This window comes from Cotesia typhae, unplaced genomic scaffold (assembly GCF_013202065.1).
Source record: "Cotesia typhae breed Kobodo isofemale line unplaced genomic scaffold, CoteBio_Ctyphae scaffold_13, whole genome shotgun sequence".
In the NCBI taxonomy this organism is placed as follows: domain Eukaryota; kingdom Metazoa; phylum Arthropoda; class Insecta; order Hymenoptera; family Braconidae; genus Cotesia; species Cotesia typhae.
In genome coordinates, this window is record NW_027423774.1 from 1,717,324 (window position 1) to 1,735,316 (window position 17,993).

General features: G+C 25.8%; 3 protein-coding genes across 4 annotated transcripts; 1 reads left to right on the forward strand and 2 right to left on the reverse strand.

Moving 5' to 3' along the window:
• Positions 1-1,741: 1,741 nt before the first annotated feature.
• Positions 1,742-13,904, forward strand: Magu (SPARC related modular calcium binding-like protein magu). 2 transcript variants are annotated; one of them, XM_074254544.1, is made up of 9 exons: positions 1,742-2,354; positions 8,115-8,274; positions 8,356-8,784; positions 10,143-10,367; positions 11,632-11,682; positions 12,268-12,345; positions 12,418-12,648; positions 12,717-13,055; positions 13,411-13,904. In XM_074254544.1, exons 1-9 carry the CDS (start codon positions 2,244-2,246, stop codon positions 13,494-13,496), a joined length of 1,710 nt encoding a protein of 569 aa, XP_074110645.1. In that variant the 5' UTR covers positions 1,742-2,243; the 3' UTR covers positions 13,497-13,904. The 2 variants fall into 2 exon arrangements, with proteins under 2 accessions (XP_074110645.1, XP_074110646.1); XM_074254545.1 differs by lacking the exon at positions 11,632-11,682.
• A 197-nt stretch (positions 13,905-14,101) lies between these two features.
• Positions 14,102-16,054, reverse strand: Cdk9 (Cyclin-dependent kinase 9). Its single transcript, XM_074254546.1, has 6 exons — positions 15,853-16,054; positions 15,632-15,716; positions 15,294-15,551; positions 14,965-15,206; positions 14,710-14,857; positions 14,102-14,602 (listed from the first exon to the last, which is right to left on the reverse strand). Exons 1-6 carry the CDS (start codon positions 15,957-15,959, stop codon positions 14,294-14,296), a joined length of 1,149 nt encoding a protein of 382 aa, XP_074110647.1. The 5' UTR covers positions 15,960-16,054; the 3' UTR covers positions 14,102-14,293.
• A 295-nt stretch (positions 16,055-16,349) lies between these two features.
• Mrps22 (mitochondrial ribosomal protein S22) lies at positions 16,350-17,896 on the reverse strand. The gene is made up of 3 exons (XM_074253859.1): positions 17,730-17,896; positions 16,969-17,441; positions 16,350-16,897 (listed from the first exon to the last, which is right to left on the reverse strand). Exons 1-3 carry the CDS (start codon positions 17,821-17,823, stop codon positions 16,439-16,441), a joined length of 1,026 nt encoding a protein of 341 aa, XP_074109960.1. The 5' UTR covers positions 17,824-17,896; the 3' UTR covers positions 16,350-16,438.
• Between the last annotated feature and the right edge of the window lie 97 nt (positions 17,897-17,993).

The window sequence follows — 17,993 nt, forward strand, 5'->3', positions numbered from 1 at the left end:
TTAAATATCATCTTCATAAAATAAAAAAGTTACTGAAATCATAATATTAGACATTAGTTACTGTGTTTGATAATTACTAATGATTAACGATCAATTAATAGACTCCAGATAATTTTAACTCTATCTTTTAATTTTACATTATTCAAATTTAATTACTTCTCATATTCTTCAATTGAATAATCAAGGAAATTTTATATTTATTTTATACCGACTGATTTTTTCGGCATAAATGAATTTTTATTATTTATTTACTGAGAAATCGTTATCGTTGAAAGAAGGGAGTGTCTTGACAACCTTCGGAGTCTGGAGAAAAAAATAAAAAATAAAAAATAAAAAAAAAATAATAAGTGAAAAGAGAGAAAGAAAACAAAGTATAAAGAAGAGAAGAGACCCCAAAATCTTTTTATCTTTCTCTCTCTGTATCGACTTTCAAATCGTCACACTTCATCCATCTGAAAACTTTCGTCTCAACGATTTTAAGTTATAGTCTACTTGAATAACACATCAGGTTGTCGCCGAACAGTCTCGACCAAATGTTATTGTTACTTTTTTTCTATACGTAATTCTTGGATCCAGGATTTCCCTATTCATTCTCTTGTAAGCATGACCTTTTTTAATATACCTTCAAGTTTCGTTGACTATATCATTTCAGGTGAATTTCTGCATCTCACCACCATCTAAAAGTATTTTTTTTATTTGTTACAAAAAAATAAAAAATTTGCTGCACATTTCAATCGTCAACGCTTGAAATTTACGATCGCTTTCAAATTTATAATTAAAGAAGAAATTTATTTAATCAAAAAAAAAATTTTTTGAGACTAAAATTAGCAGAAATTGACAAATTCTTTATATTATAATTAAAAAAAAAATCAAATCGAATGATCAATATTTGTATTCAGGATTTAACATAGTAAGCACCTATCATCAAACCTTTAATTGCAATATTTCGCTATTTATTTATAGCTTCTTCAGGCTTTTAAAGAGATATCTCGTAATTTTAGTATTATAGTCTTCATATTTTTTTTTTTAAATGTTAGCCTAAAAAATTAAATATTGTAAACTTTTTTAATCAATTAAGTAATTTTTTTATCGCTCAATTCAAAAATTTGAAATTTCAATTGTGGATAAAATTTCGTGAATATGAAAACTTAATAATAAAAATAAAAATTATTTTTTTTTTTTTCTAGATTCACATGAGGGTTGAATTAAACACTTGATTTTTTTTTTTTTAATATAGAAGAAGCTGATGATTGACAAGAATAAAAATATAATACTGAAGCTGTCAATTTAAAAATTTTTTTAACAAATAAATTACAATAAAAAAATGCTCCTAAAAATTTTTTATTAATTTTCACATGTGAAACTTTTTAATAAAATTTTTTTTAAATAATTTAATAGCTAAAAATTTTAAAAATCTGTCAACTTCAGCGTTATATAAAAATAACAATTTATAATTAATCTTGTTTCTGAAACAAATAATTTCGATATGAATTATTATGTATATATGATAGTTTAAGTAATGATATATGTGATATAATGGAATGTAATAAATAAAACAAAAAATGAAGTCTACTGGTACAGACATTAAATTGAGAGAGTGTATATAAAATGTTGGGTGTCTGCCTCCTCTTCTCCCATCCCATCCCGGCTGACTTATTTTCTTTGATATCGCACACGCTCCTCTCCATCTTCATTTCTACACTCTGTTAGACAGTAAACCCTGTCAAGACCAACTGAGCAGAGCAGAGCTCTCAGACACCAGGCTCCAATACGGAGTAGCAAGTGCCAGTTGCTTACCAGCATTTGCCACGATTGGAGTTTATATTAATTCGATATTTAATATTTCGGCAATAGGTCATAAATTTAATTTAATTTAATTTTTTTCAACTCTATTTTACGCTAAGAAATTGAAAAAAAAATTTTTTTATTCGCAAACTGTGAATTAAGTGTGAAGAAGAAATAATAAAATTTAAAAAATGCAATGAAAGTATTGTAGAGGGAGTTTTTCTCCCCTGTAATTATGAGTATTTTAAACGAATTTTACTTCGAAACAACGTGTAATATCGGTGAAATTTGCGAAGCGATCGTATGTGCCCAAGAGTTGCATGCAATTAAGTGAATATGACTGTGATAAGGTTTTATTTATTGTATTTTTTACTTAAATAAATGTTGCATTGAAATAAAGTGGTTAATATTTATTTGAATAAAACATTTTTATAATTTATTAAGTTATAAAAAAAACAATGGAAACTTGGAACTCGTTTATTCTAAAAATGATTTTATTTTTTGTGGTTTTATCGCTGGCTTTCAAAGATTGTCAAGTAGTAGGAAATACAACCGTTGCGATTGCTAAGGTAATTAATTTTATTTCATTTTTTTTTTTTTTTTTGTTAATTATATTTTTTTTGCAGCAAAGAAACTAATCTTGTTTATTTATAATTTTTAATATCAGAAACTTTTAAAAAGTAGAAAGTTTTTAATTTTTTGGGGAAAGTAAGGGACATCCGACAATTAGTTTTTATCATTGATGAATTATCTTTTATTAGGAAAAAGTGTTTCAAAACATTTACATTAATTTTTTTATCATTTTTTTTCTCTATTAATTTTTTAGTTCGTTTTAAATTATTACTAAAAGCACTAAAATATCTTCAGTTTAATTATTGATTTTTTTTTTTTAAATCTTAGTTTAAAATAAAATAAATTCTTACATGTGGGTTCAAATTTTGGTATTTCATATTTTATACTCTTCATTATTTATGACTAATAAATGAATATATTACTCTGAAAAAAATAATTCTTGACTGGAGTAAAAATTTTCTTGGCTTAAAAAAATATTAAGGAAGATTGAAAATTTCTTAAATAAATTTTCTTGAGCCACGAAAATTTCTGCTTGCTCCAAAATAATTTTTATTTTCCTTAAAATTTTCTTGGCGCAAGAAATTTGTTTTTTCTGTGGAGATAAGACTTATTTACAATGTTCATAATAAAATGATGAGTAGCCGATAAATTATCAAATAGAAAAGTTTTAGTTTTATAAAAAAAAATAGGAAAAATAAAATTATCTAACAGTTTATTCCTTATTGATACTTTTTTTTTTTTTATAATATAATAATGAATAAAATATTTAAAAAATTAAACTTGAACATGAATTTTTTTAAAAACTATTGAATTTTTTTTTTCATATATTAAAAAATTGAAGCAACTATAAATTTATATACTTTTATAGTTAAAAATTGACTAACTATTAAAACAATTTGCATTATATACAATAATAATCTATTTACCGAAGTATAAGAGATGTATGCAAAGCAGAAAAACACGATACTAAGTAAATTTGTAAAAGTCTTTGCCTTTATGACGAAAGCAATATTATTTATTAATGCTTCCATTCAAATATTTACCCTGCCTTTGTGTATATTTGCACAGTTTATATGCATGGAAAGTTAACATTTGATAGTTTACAAATTTACAAGATTTATGTTTGTATCTCGTGCTTACAAGATTAATAAATTTATACACGCTTTATCGTTATCATTGTATGACAATTATTTCATTAATTTATGCAATGTTAATTAAATATTCAGTTGTTGTTAAAAATGTTGCAATAAAGGTGCAATTTAATTTGTTTATTTAGTGAAAATTTTCTAGCTCGAAATTTGAAATCAATTTTTATAAAAATGTAATTTTTTAATCATTTCTTCTTTAGACGTAAAAAATTATATCAGTAATTTAATAATTAAAACTTTTCATATATTATCGTTTTTTATTAATTAAAAATAATTTTTTTTTTTTTTAATTAAGAAAAATAGAAAATTTTGAAGAAATTACGTTTATTTTTAAGTTACATAAATTCAATAATAATTGATTAAACATATCAATAATTCGTAAAAAAAAACTCATAAACATCCAATTCAATGTATTTGATAAAAAAAACTAAAATTTATTATCCGTTAATTAAATAAAATTTTTGTTTATTTCCGTTTTTATAATTCTTACTTAATACCACGTTGTAAACAGATATAAAATTTAATGCGACAACTTAACATAATTAAAAAAAAAAAATTATCAATTCATTGACAAAAAAAGTAAAGATATTTTTTACTCGATTTGAAGATCTTGGATTTATTTTTGTTATGAGAATGTATTACTTCACTTATTTTTTACGAGTTGATAACTTTTATCGTATGCTCTTGACCATTTGACTTAGTTACCGTACCATAAATCAGCCCTTTTTTTATATTCATTCACGAAAATACTAAAAATGCGTTAAAACTCATGTATACATATATATTCAGAGGTCTAACACCGCAGACTTGATATAAACCGTATATAACAAGTAAAACAATGAGTTTATTACATTCTAACGACCACTATTATTTATTTTTTCATTCATTTAACTTGAGAACTTTCTATCTGTTGTTTATTAAGCCTTATTGAAAGATTATTTTCCTTATTACAATCAATCAATTACAAAGATGAGATATCTCTGTTCGAATTTAAACGATAGTCATCTAATGCTGTAATTGAGATGAGTGTAAGTTGAGTTCATTTATATTGAAGGAATAAGGGCATGTGATGTTTTATTTAATACTATTTAATTGTACACATTCTTATTTCTTAAGAATAATTTATTATTGAAGATCAAATTAATGAAATTTATATTTGTCAGTTTATTTTTAGTTTTATCGTTTGTGCCAATAAATTTGATAAAATACAGGCAAAACAACTTCTCATTAATTATTTATTAATTATTCAGAACAGTATTGATTAATAATTTATTAAGGATGAAATTATTTAATTGACACTTTTTGTAATTAATTAATAAATATTTATTTTTTGAGTCTGTAATTGAATATTTATATTACATCAATCAAATCCTTGTTTTTAATTTTCGATAATAATTTTTTTTTTACGGAAAATATTTTATTGGCAGTAATTGAACTCTTCGTATGAATGTTTAGTTAATTTAAAAAAAATAAATTCTATATATATTTTTATGTTAAAATTTTTTCCTTTAAAAATTTATATCCATAATTTTTTACAATATCTACAAATTAAAATTTTTTTTCAAAGTTTTTTTTTGATTAAAAAATGATCAAACGTGTGTTAATTTTATTTTTATGGATTAAATTTTATTTCACATAAAAAAATTTCCATAAATAAAAATCCAATTAAATTCTGAGCATAAAATTGTCACCAATGATTTTCAAACATATAATTTCACAATTTATATTAAATTAAACAGGTATATTGCTTAAAAAAAAATTAATATCTGCAAATATAAATAAATAAATAAATAAATGTCACAAATTTATTATTTTTCAATTAAAGACTATTATTATGACATAATTTAACCGGAATCATTTGCTATTATGTCAATTACGATCGCGTGCAGCTTACAATTATTAAAACTTAAAATTCCTTTCCTTTCTTTTCTACACTATAAACATTTGAAAACAAAATATCAAATAATTTTCGAGTGTTTCCATATTTTCTGCGATACGGGAGTTGTAGATTCAAACTAGATAATCTAAAATATTTATAATCGTCTAAATACGAAAACAAGTTGTGATTACGTTTGATCAATGATCAGTAATTTTTTTTTTATATCGAATCAAAACTCAAAGCTTAGATAAATCTCAAGATATTAATCTGATCAAAATAAAATGACAAATCTAGGCGTATAATGATTTGATATAAATTATCATGAAATTATCACTGTAACATCAGTTATTATGTTGTAAATTATAATTATGATGTGGTTCTAACACTACATAACAAGGAAATGACATAAAGCGGTCACTATATAAGTGTTTTAATTATCTATATCGATTAACAGATCGATTCTTGCAGGCGCCAGGGAATTACTACGGGCGGCAAAAATATCTGACGTAGTACTTAAACAGTGTAGCTAAAATAACCGGATGTCCTTGCGTTAATATTATTTATAGATTACGCACATATATGTGTTGATAAATGATAGATCATATATCATACCAATCAACATGCGTGTAATATAATTTTAATTATACACTGTAGCCAATCAATCTGCACAAATTATTCACCACTACATCGATACACCTTGTCATCAATTTTTTTTTTTTTTTTTTTTTTTATTATCTTTGTGGAGAGAGTGACTAATAAAATGATAATTTAATTTCTTTGAAATGCGTAAAAAAATTGCCGGAAATACTTGCCAGCGCATCGCTACACATTTTCAGTAATGCAAAATAATAAAAATATTACAAAATTAAATTAAAAAAAAAAAGATTATCTTTTTTTTTATTGGTCATAGTAAAAAATTTTCAGGTGTTAAAATTTGTTGTTTTTTAATTTAAAAATTAAATTATAGACTTAGAAAAAAATATTAATAATAATTAAAAATTAAAATAAAAAATTGAGTGTTATAACTATGATAATGATAAAAATAAAATTAATATGAGGAAAGAGGGAAGTAAGTAGAACGATCATAAAGAAGAGTGACGTCTGTGATAACAAATCGATCCACAAAATCCAAAAAGGATTACTTTACTTGTATATAGTCATTATCACTTGCCAAGTGCAAAATGATCGATGGCAATGATTAACTCGGCGCCACTAAGAAGCTATATCTTATATTAAGAAATATATATGACAAGAAAAAGCAAGACTACTATTATATTATTCATCTAAGTCAATGAAAAAAACATCAAAGTTTAAAATATTTATATACTTGTGTACACGATAACCATTAGTCACTTTTTAATAGATATATGTTTACTACACTGTGTTTCATATTTTTTTTTTTTTTTACTTATACATGTTTAATACCTGACTCGATTGAGTATGAATGTATGGACACAAATAAGCTTCATAATTTTTATAAAAGTGATCTATAATTTAATGATGAAATCAAATCGTTTAATTTTACTGAATTTTTTTTATAAACTATAATTTCTGATTGTATCAGTTTTAGATATATATATATATATATATATAGTACAAGAAAGGTTTTACAGTTGTGAAAGACAAATTTTTTTTATTCTGCAACAAAATTATATATAAAGATAATTTATTGCTAATAGTAAATATTTTAAATAATGTCAAGGATTCTTTTGTTTGAAAATTTTAATCTTAACATTTGAGTTCTTCAATTTAACTAAACTTGCATTAGAATTTTTACATTAAAGACAATCGATATTTTTTCATTAGATTCTTATTATTTTATCGAGATAAAATTTTTGTTAAATACAAATTAAATAAATTAAACAGGATAAATAAAAATGAAATAGAAGTAAACAGAATTTGAAAATCATTTGAGTTCCGTAATCAATCAGTGAGACTTGTGAGTTAAACACGATAAATATGTATGCATTAATTTTTTTATTAAGTCTCTTTTGATTTCTTTATCCTATCAATCTTTAATGTGAAGCGTTTATTAAAAAAATTTGTTTATTCAGTCAATTATTGTATAAATGTAACTACTACAGCGATGCATATTTAATGAGTTTATTATCTTTTAAATTGATTTTATGATAATAATAATTTTCAACAGGATGATTGATGTGTTTATAATTTATTGTTATTAATTAAGTTTCATTTATCTTGATGCTTGATTTCAAATGATGGTTTTTATAAATATTAAAATGGTATTTTGATATTTTATACATTGGTGAATAATTATGCGTTGGTAAAAAATTAAAAACAATGTTATTCATGATTTGTTTATGCAATCAATTTTTTTATTATTAATTTTTGAAGCTTAAAACTTTGAAAAATTAAACTAAACCTGAGAAAATTTATTTTTTATTTATCTTACTAATTTTTGATCTAGAATTTGGATGATACGCACGAGATCCCAATTTCTTAGCTGATAAATTTTTGAATTAAAAATTTTTTTTTTCTGTATTCTTCAAATATTAAGAAATATCATAAAAAAAAATTGATCGTAAAATTTTGATCCCCTTTTTTTAAGGCACTTTAAAAATTACCTTAAATTTATGGTTTTAAACCAAAATACCCCCTAATTTATTTAGATTTTTGATTAGTATTTAAAAATTTTTCTAATGATTAACTTTTAATAATTTTCCCATTTTATAAAAATTAAGTTCTAATTTTTTGATTCATATTTTTAGGAAGAATGTCGAAAAAAAATTGCAGAATGTTCAATATTTGGTAAATCAGATACACCAGTTTGCGGCAGTGATGGGGTAACATATCCTTCTCAATGCCAAGTTATTTCAAGACAATGTGAAGGCGAGTCAATTCTCATCAAACACAAGGGTCCTTGTCCAGGTAATTCCATCATTTATTTTACCTATTAAGTATCACAAATATTAAATTGAGTTTTTCTTTAATATAAAATAAAAATTTCAGAGACACCGGCCTGCTTTTCAGCCAGAGTAACAGCCCGTCCAACAGACAGACCAATTTGTCGTCCGGATGGTACTTATGCACCAGTTCAGTGCCACAAAGAAACTGGATATTGTTGGTGCGTTACTCCTCAGGGTCGGCCGCTTTTGGGCACTTCGGTGAAGTATCAAAAACCCAAATGCCCCGAAAAAAGGCTGTCTTCAACTTCCTCGACGCTGGACTACTTAGATACTTCCAGTCGATCTCCAGAAAAGCTTCTGGATGACATGCCTAGTTCTAGTGAGAGAAGACGTTCACCTAAACGGAAACAAAAAAGACAATTTAACAACCGGCACAGAAATAATTGTGATCGTACCGAAAAGGCTAAATTTAATAGCAATCTCATTGAAAATTTTAAAATTGAGTACCGGCGAACTAATAATTCTAATAATGGTAAATAAATATTTTTTAAAAATAATTATTGATATCTGAAGACTAGTTTTAATGAAAAGAAGAAAAAATTTCCAAGAAATTGTTAAATTAATCGAAAAATTTTTTTTTAAATTCATAATTAAAAATTTTTGATAATAAATTTGTTATTGGAAGTTTCTTAAAAAATACATTTTTGTTACAAATTAATAAAAATTTTCAAAATTATTTTTTAAATTAATCAGTTAAATTTCGATTTTTTTTCTTTTAGAACTAAAGCCAGCAGACTTCTGATAATTTTTTGGTCTTTTTAAAATAAATAAAAAATTACAAGCCAAAAAATTTTTAATTTATTTCTTAATTTCGAATAAAAAAAATTTTTTTAATTGATAAAATTTGATTTTCTTTCTACGAGTAATTTCTTGTTTCAATACATTACATATAATATTATATGGTCTCCAAATTAAAGTAAAGATAAAAGTGCTTTTTTAAATCTTGCGAAATATGCCAAGGACAGCTCACGTGTTTCATGGAACAGGTCCTTTATCACTGAGTAGCCTTTTCTTAGAAGTTTGCATGTTACTAGTTATTGAAAGCAAACTGAAATAAATAAAAAATTGGAAAAGGTTCTTAAAAAAAGAGTATTGGGCATCGCTAAGCAGTAAAGAAGCAAATTAAAAGCTTAAAAAAAGTAAAATCTTAAAGAGGAGTAATTGCTGGTTGTCACGGCGATGTAATTAAAGTGATTATTGTCGGGTTTGAAATGCATTTGATTACAGGTTTTTTGTTCGAGTCAACATACTTACCGCGTATTATATTTTTATTTTTATCAATTTCTTCATTTCTCTTGCCTTAATTTTTCATTAATATTACATATATTTAACTAATGACTTATAATTGTAAATAAAAAAAAGGTAGTACAAATAATTGAAAAAATAGTTAATTGTTTAATTATGGACTTAAAAAATCTTAAAATAGTCTCAAAAAAATTTTTAAAAAGTCTTAAAAAATTTTTTTTTTTATTTTTCGTCTTAAAATTGTCCGATAATATTTTCAAAAATTTCAAATTCAATTTAAAAAGAGCGCATTCAAAAATTTAGCGATTAGAAAGTCGTAAAATCGTCTAAAAATTAATTTTCATAAAAAATTTGAGAATCAAATTTCAAAAATCTACTCTCAGAATTTTTTTTTGCGTCTTAAAATAATCTTGGTTTGTGTCACGTTTAAAATCTTCAATAAATTACAATTTTAAGACGAATTTTTTTTACACGGGTAATTGAAAAAAAAATAGTTAAGTTGTTTATGCATGTATATTTATAGATTAATGCCACTTTAAAGTCCAAATAAATAACTCTGAAAATAACTGGATAATTGATTCACAGGTGATAAAAATGTCGAGCGTATACTTACCTGGAAGTTTACGAGCTTGGATAAAGACGAAGATGGATATCTAGACCGCGCTGAGTATAAAGAGTTAAGAAAACTTGCTAAGAAAGCAATACGCCCGAAGAAATGTGCGAGAACTTTTGCTAAAAATTGCGATCTCAATCATGATCTCAAGTTGTCTAGACAAGAGTGGAGTACTTGTCTAGCCAATGACTTTACACGTAAGTCTGATGCGATATATATATATATATATATATATATATATATATATATATATATATATATATATATATATATATATATATATATATATTATTTAATATTTTTCTAACAGTGTGTTTTTTTACATAATACTGGTGGCTCTTGGTTCTGCTCATCTTATCCTTCATAACTAAATATATTTTTTAAGTTTCATGGATTAGATAGTTAATTTATTTTATAATTTAGCGTATTGCCATCCGGAATAATTTTTTTTTTACATACTCGTGTAAAAAATTTTCAATTCATCCGACTTTTGAGTTAATGATCATTTCTTCTTTTGAATATTAAATTTATTATTTATTAATTTAGTACAAATCAAGAAAAAAAAAAATTGTATGACTATTTAATGAAAAAGAATACACAAAAAAAAAAAAAAATTTTTTTTTGAACCAAAAAAATTTTAAGGAAGACCGAAAAGTTATTTTGGAGCAAGAAGAAATTTTTTTAGCTTAAAAAAATTTAACTTTGTTCAAGAAATTTTTAATCTTCCTTAATATAAGATTTTCTTGATTTAAGAAAATTTACGCTTTCTTTCTTTCTGTGTATAGACTTGCCGGAAGGGTTAAATTTTTTTTACACGAGTACGGGTAAATAGTAGCTTAATAAAAATAAAATGAAGAAGTAATTGAAGTTGAAGAGCAAATATTTCAATGAAGTTTAAAAAAATAATAACAATTGATATAATGAGTCAGGGAAACGAATAAAAACAGGATGTTGTTGACAGACAGTTTGAACTCCGGTCACACTTGTAAATCCAACCGGAAGTTTGTGCCCACACGCAGTCACATAGCGAAGAAATTAAGGTAATTGAGGATAAAGAAGTTAGCCGTGGTGGTAGCTGACAAAAGTTTATGTATGATTGCTCGGATTAGTTATGCCATTCGTAAATCATCCCTTCCCACGTCCGGAAGTTATTATGTTTGCTAATATTATCATGTCTGCAGTTATCTGTTAATATTGTCTTTCATCTACGTTTATTTAGCTTCCTGATAATGAAGATCACAATAACGATGATGATAAAAATTATAAGTAATTTTAATTTTTAATACCATTTAAGGTAAACGTAAATTCACCCGACAAAAAAAAAAAAAAAAAAAAAAACAAAGTAAACTTTGATTTGTGATGCCTCAATCTCAAGTTAGACATTTATTGTAACTCGCTAACTAACGTATACATAGATTTATTATCATTTAGTACTTTTGTTCTTGTCACTCAATGGCGCAGAAGGACGGCGTGAGGTCTCTGAAGCCCTGAAGACTCGGGCCTTGGACCAAGGTGAGTCCTTTTGCCATGAAATTCGTTCCCCGAACAGTTATTGCCCACCATCTCTGCTGTACTTGGCATTTATTTCGCTTAATTATTTTATCAGACGAAATATTTTTTTTAGTTTTAATTTCTTCATGTAGCTCATGTTAGGCTTCAAGCATTTTATTGGTCAAATTATATTTAGGATTATTGTTTATCTCCAAGAAAGCATGTTGATAACCATGGATATGTGATTGGATATTAATTTATTTTTACCTCAATTCAAAATCTTGTCAGTGATTTCTTCTAATAGCATGAATACAATTTTATAAATTTCAATTTTGCACACAGAAAAAAAACATTAACTTTATTCAAGAAAAAAATTTTTGAATCAAGTAAAATTTACTTGAATCAAAAAGAATTTCTTAGATTAAAATTTTTTCTATTTAAATTAAATCAAGAAGATAAAGTTCTTCAAAATTATTTACTTGATTCAAGTTAATTTTTTTTTTTTCTGTACAGTGACTAATATTTTTTATTGTCTTTTTATCTTATTTATTATTTAATATTTATTTGTGAATGATAAATATGTATTTTTTTATTTTTAATTACCAGTTTTGAAAGAAAATCGATCGCCAGTTCATACCCGGCCGACATTTAATGACGACTCTACGACAAAAGAAGAAAGTGATGGTATAAAAATATATAATTAATTATTTAAATTAAAGTTGAGTAGTTTATTTTTCAGATTAAAATTTTTTTCAGCTATTGACTGTATTACGGACAGAAAATCGGCTCTAGAAGACTCCAAACACAGCAGCCAATCGTTCTACGTACCAGAGTGTACTCCAGATGGAAGGTACCTGAAGGTTCAATGCTACTCAAGTTATTGCTTCTGCGTGGACCAGGATACAGGAAAACCGATTCCAGGGACTTCATCAAAAGAACCAACTCCTAATTGTCACCCAGCCCCTCCACCAAATAGACCAATGAAAGGTAGTTAATTACTTAATTAACTAACTAAATTAATTAAATTATTTAATTATTTTAAATTAATAAAATAGGATGCCCAGATGAAAAAAAGAAACAATTTCTCAGAGACTTGATTGATCTGATGGACAAAAAAATGAAAACATCCAGCGCAGACTCGGTCGAGGCAACAGACAAGTGGCCCGCGTCTCAAGAAGAGAGGATAGCTACTTGGCACTTTGTTATGCTTGATAAAAATAAAAATAAAGTACTTGAAAGAAAAGAATGGAAGAGCTTCCGTACTATGGTTGCGAGCAATCGGCATTTGCGGAGATGCGGAAAAAAATTACCGAGATATTGCGACATAAATAATGATCGAAGGATCAGTATGACCGAGTGGCTTAGTTGTTTGCATGCTCAACAACCAAATCCAGGTAAATAGATTTAGATTCTTTTTATGTACACGAAAAGAACAAAATGACACTGAATATCATCCCATGTTATACTCAGTGATATCTGTAGTGAAAAAAAATTTCAGATTATAGCAAATATAATCCAGATTATACTAAATGATTTTTGGATTATACTCAGTAAAATCTTAAAATTTATTTTTTAATTAATTAAAAAAATTATTTTTTAAATAATAAATTTTTTGAAAATTTGTTAAAATTGTGATAATTGATTTTTTTTTTAAATTGGTCATTTTTGAAAAACTACTGAGTAAAATCGGAGATTACACTGAGTATAATCCGTGTATAATACAATAAATTTATAATTTTTTTTTTTCAGTTGAAAGTTCGACAAATACTTCAACGTTGAAGCCTCGGAGATTAGGTCCGAATCCACTTGATCAATTTCTCAATGCGGATGATTAAGTGTCATATGTGATACGAATTTTTATAACTTTTATTAATCTTATTGTTAAAAATTAGTGATTTCAAGGATTATATATAGATACATGTATGATTTTATAAATTAGTAAAACTATGTTATACTAATTTTAATTACTTATAATTTTTTTTACCTTGTTTGTAATTTAAAAACAAATTTTTTTACTCTTATTAAAAATAGTTAAATAATTGATACATAAATCGTTGTAATTTAAATATATAAAAATGTTTTATTATTTTATAAAATCATTATTCTCTCTCTCTCTCTCTCTCTCTCTCTCAATATATATGTAAATTTACTTATATAAAGCGATGAGTATTAAAATTGGTTATTTTGTTATGTACATGAAACGGTGCTAAACAAAGTGCAAGCTTCTTATAGAAAAAACTTTTTCTGTACTAAAACAAAAAAAAAATAATTTAATCCAGTTATTCTTTATTTTATTAATTAGTTATATTAATCCTACGACTTAAATTAACTATAGTAAGTTGTCATTGAATAAAAAAAATTAAATATCTTCACATTGCTTAAAAATTTCTCACAGCAGAAAAATAAGAAAGTTAATAGGAATTTTTATAAAAAAACTTATTTTTTCCTACATATATTTTCAGTCATTTAGAATGTATGGTTAACATACAATTATTAATACAAAATATGTATTGCTATCAAAAGAATGTAAGCTAAAATATATTGATCAATAATTTAATTTTTTTTAAACCTTAAATTTACTCGTTACTAAAATATTGCATTATAAATAACATTATGATATATGTAATACACTTTAGAAAACACGATCTTGATAACCACTGTCGGTTACACTGGTAGTAGGTCTGGTTGGACCAGCAGGTGCTGGATGATGAGGATGTCGCATGTGTCCTGGTCTTCGTGGAGGTGCCAAGAATTCGAACATACTCTGTGTGTGTTGAGCCAACATTTTGCTCAAGTCAGAAGGCATAGGGTCGGTCCAGAAAAAGTCATGGTTCAACGCAGAGTCAGAGTCGTATCTTTTACTTGGGTCAAGTATTAAAAGCTTGTCCAGTAAATCACATGCATACGCATCTTTGACATATGGCTTTAGTCGTTCTTTGACCTGAAATAAAATTTTTATTTTTAATATATGAGTTAAGGGACATTTTGACTTTTTTTTAAAAAATAAATAAATAAATAAATATTATTATTATGATTAGATTCGTTTACTTTTCTTTTTTGTCCTTTGGGTAGATCCATTTTGTTAAACAAATCTAGACTTTCAACTCCGGGCCAAACTTCTGTGGTAATTGATCCGCACAGTTGCGATATCAATGTTAATTGTTGTTGTTCAGTGTTACCTTGCATGATGGGAGATCTGAAAAATAAATTACAGAAATATTAAATTTTTTAATAACGATAAAAATTATACTGACAATTAAATGTAAATTAAAATTAATTTTTCAATTAAAAGTAAGTATGTACCTCGTCCACATTTCAGCCATTATGCAGCCTGCACCCCACAAATCAACGGGAGGCCCATAGTTTCTGTCTCCCAACAGTAACTCTGGCGGCCGATACCACAATGTTACTACACGGTTGGTATAACGATTTGCTTGTCCAGGTTTACTTACACTAAATGCTCTTGCTAATCCAAAATCAGCTAGTTTTAAAATACCATTTTTGGTTATGAGAACATTTGCTGCTTTCATATCTCGGTGTAGGATCTATTCAAAATAATCGCAGCCGTTAATTATTAAAATGAAACTTACGAAAAATCATAACCATAAAATGAACTAGATGAAAATAATTACCTTATTACTGTGAATATAATATAGACCATTCAACAATTGTTGCATTACTTTTTTAATTTCGCCTAAACTAAATTTTACATTGACATTGGAAAGTAAACCAGCCAGATCATGTTCGCAAAAGTCGAAAACTAGGTAAAATGTAGAACGATAGCGATTATATTGAGTGGCTTTTGTTCGACAAATTTCAATTAAATTAACCACATTTTCATGTTTGAGCAATTGGAGTATTCTAATTTCCCGTAAGGCAGTGATGGGGAACTGAAATAATTCATATGTATTTATCATAAATAAATAAATAAATTACCAAATAAAAAAATTAACAAAATAACTATATTTACCCCTTCTTTTTCATTGTCCATGAGGACTTTTTTCATGGCAACAAATTTTTTACTATTCTTTTTGTCCCTTGCTTTGAACACCTCCCTGGATAATTAAAAAAAAAAATCATAATTTATAGATCTATTTAAAATTGGTGAAATTTGATTGAAAAAAAAATTTTTTTTTAATTTTTAACTTGGAAAAAAATTATTTTTCTATTGAAAAGGTTATTTTTATTTACCCAAAAGTACCCTGACCAATTTTAGCGACTTTCTCATATTTTGCGGATTCGTCACAATGAGGAAAATCAAATTCTTCAATATATTTTTCTTTTTCTTTAGAATTCATTTTCAATTAAATAGATTCTTTAATTATTTCATGCAATCAGAAAATAAACAAAAATACAATCTATCACAACTAAATGCAAAATGGCTGACATCTAGTGTACAAGCTCGAAGTTTTGTAATTAATATTTTTGGAGGCGTGCCATGTGCATCGATCTTTGTAAAGAGCACGTGGTAGAGACGCTAAAGGCGCTGTCGGCAAAAAATTTGTCTTTCAATTCTCATTGGTTGAATCAAAAGCGCGCCTGCATGTCGCGAAATTTAAATTTGTTGTAAATTTAATGAAAACTAATCAAAAATTTTCTTTCAAATTTTTTTATAATTATTATTATTATTATTATAAGTATTATTATTACAAGTATTAATAAAGGATCTAATAACAAATAATGCAATATATATTAAGTAGAATAATATTATTAAGTAATTATTACAAAAAGTAACTAAAGATAACTTATAAAAATTTTATTCATAAAATTACATACATTATTCAATACCATGCGCTGCTTTTATACCTTTTTCAACTTTCTTCCGTGCTTCTGCTAATTCTTTATATGATTGAACAGCTGCTATCAGTTTACCTTTAATAGGTGATTCTAAATCAGCGAAATTTTTAATGAACTTAAGATCATCTCCATCGTGGGTAAGTTCCACTGCTTTAGAAGACGGATTTATTTTATTGAACAATTTTATCAGCAGCACAGCATCTTCGATAAAGCCATTTGTTACATTTTCGAGTAACAGATTATTAATGTTTTTATTCCAGACTAAATGAAACACTAACGGCCCATAGTGTCTCGTTGATCGGAGTACTTTAAATTGACTTGCATTGTTAACTGCTTCATAAACAGCAGATGTAATTCGATGAAACTCAGGATCATCTGGATCATATTGTAAGCACGCACGGTCTAGTACGAATTCGTACTCTTCTCTTTTTAATAAATCCTGAAATTAATCAATGAAGTATTAATCAAGTATTTTGTATTAAGCAATATAATAATAAATAAATAAATTACTTTTAAATATTCGTCTTGAAACATTCTGGGTGGAACTAATTCACGTCCTTTAATAGGGAAGTAAGTTTGGTTCATACGAAACCTTTCTTCCCAATTAGCTTTTCTTAAAGTACCATCAGGATTTCTGACGACTATTAATCGATCAACAGCGCTCACTCCATATGTAATGTCAGTAAAAACGTACTTAGTCGTATCATACCCTTGAATTTCGGGGTCTTTTGAGATAATTTCTGTTATTGGTTTACGTTTTTTTACCACTGGTGGCATTTGTAATTTTTCATCAACTCTAGCGCGTATTTTCTTCATTAGATCTTGAAGCTCTTCATCAGTCATAAATTTATACTTAGGATCTTTTAGGGGTGTACCGTCTTTACGTTTACGGTAAACCTTTTGCAAATCTGGTCTCGTAAGTGTTTTGAGTATTTTTTGCACTTCATCATTTATAAATACTGGTCCTGGGTCACGTTGTTCTTCTAAAAAATAATTTATTGAAAAATTTTTTATTTTATTTTAAAATATTAAAATTTTATTAAAAATTACAAGAGAAAATTTTTGGAAGCATTTTTTATGGTAATTGATTTGTTAAAAAAATTTTTAAAATCAACAGCTGACAGCTAACTTTAGTCTTAGTTTTTTACATGTACAATTTTTTTTTTTTTAATTGAAATTTTTTTAATAAAAAATTTCTAAAACTTTTGAAATGTAAAAAACTAAATTTTCACAAGTTTAACCTATGATAATTAAAAAATAAATATCATTACCTTGTAAATGCGCTGAACTGAATTTACAATGCCTTCCTATAGTATTGATTTGTAACCTCCGGAATATTAAATGAACATTTCTCGCTGAAATCATATTTGACAGTTGTTTTATCAAATTGTTAAATTAAATTATTTTGCAACTTGCGATGATTGTCATCAAAAAAATTAAACAATATTAAGCACGTGAATGATAAGTAAGAAAATATTCAGACTTACTACCGGTACGTAAGAAAATTCATTATTTTCTTATCAATTGTTCACGTC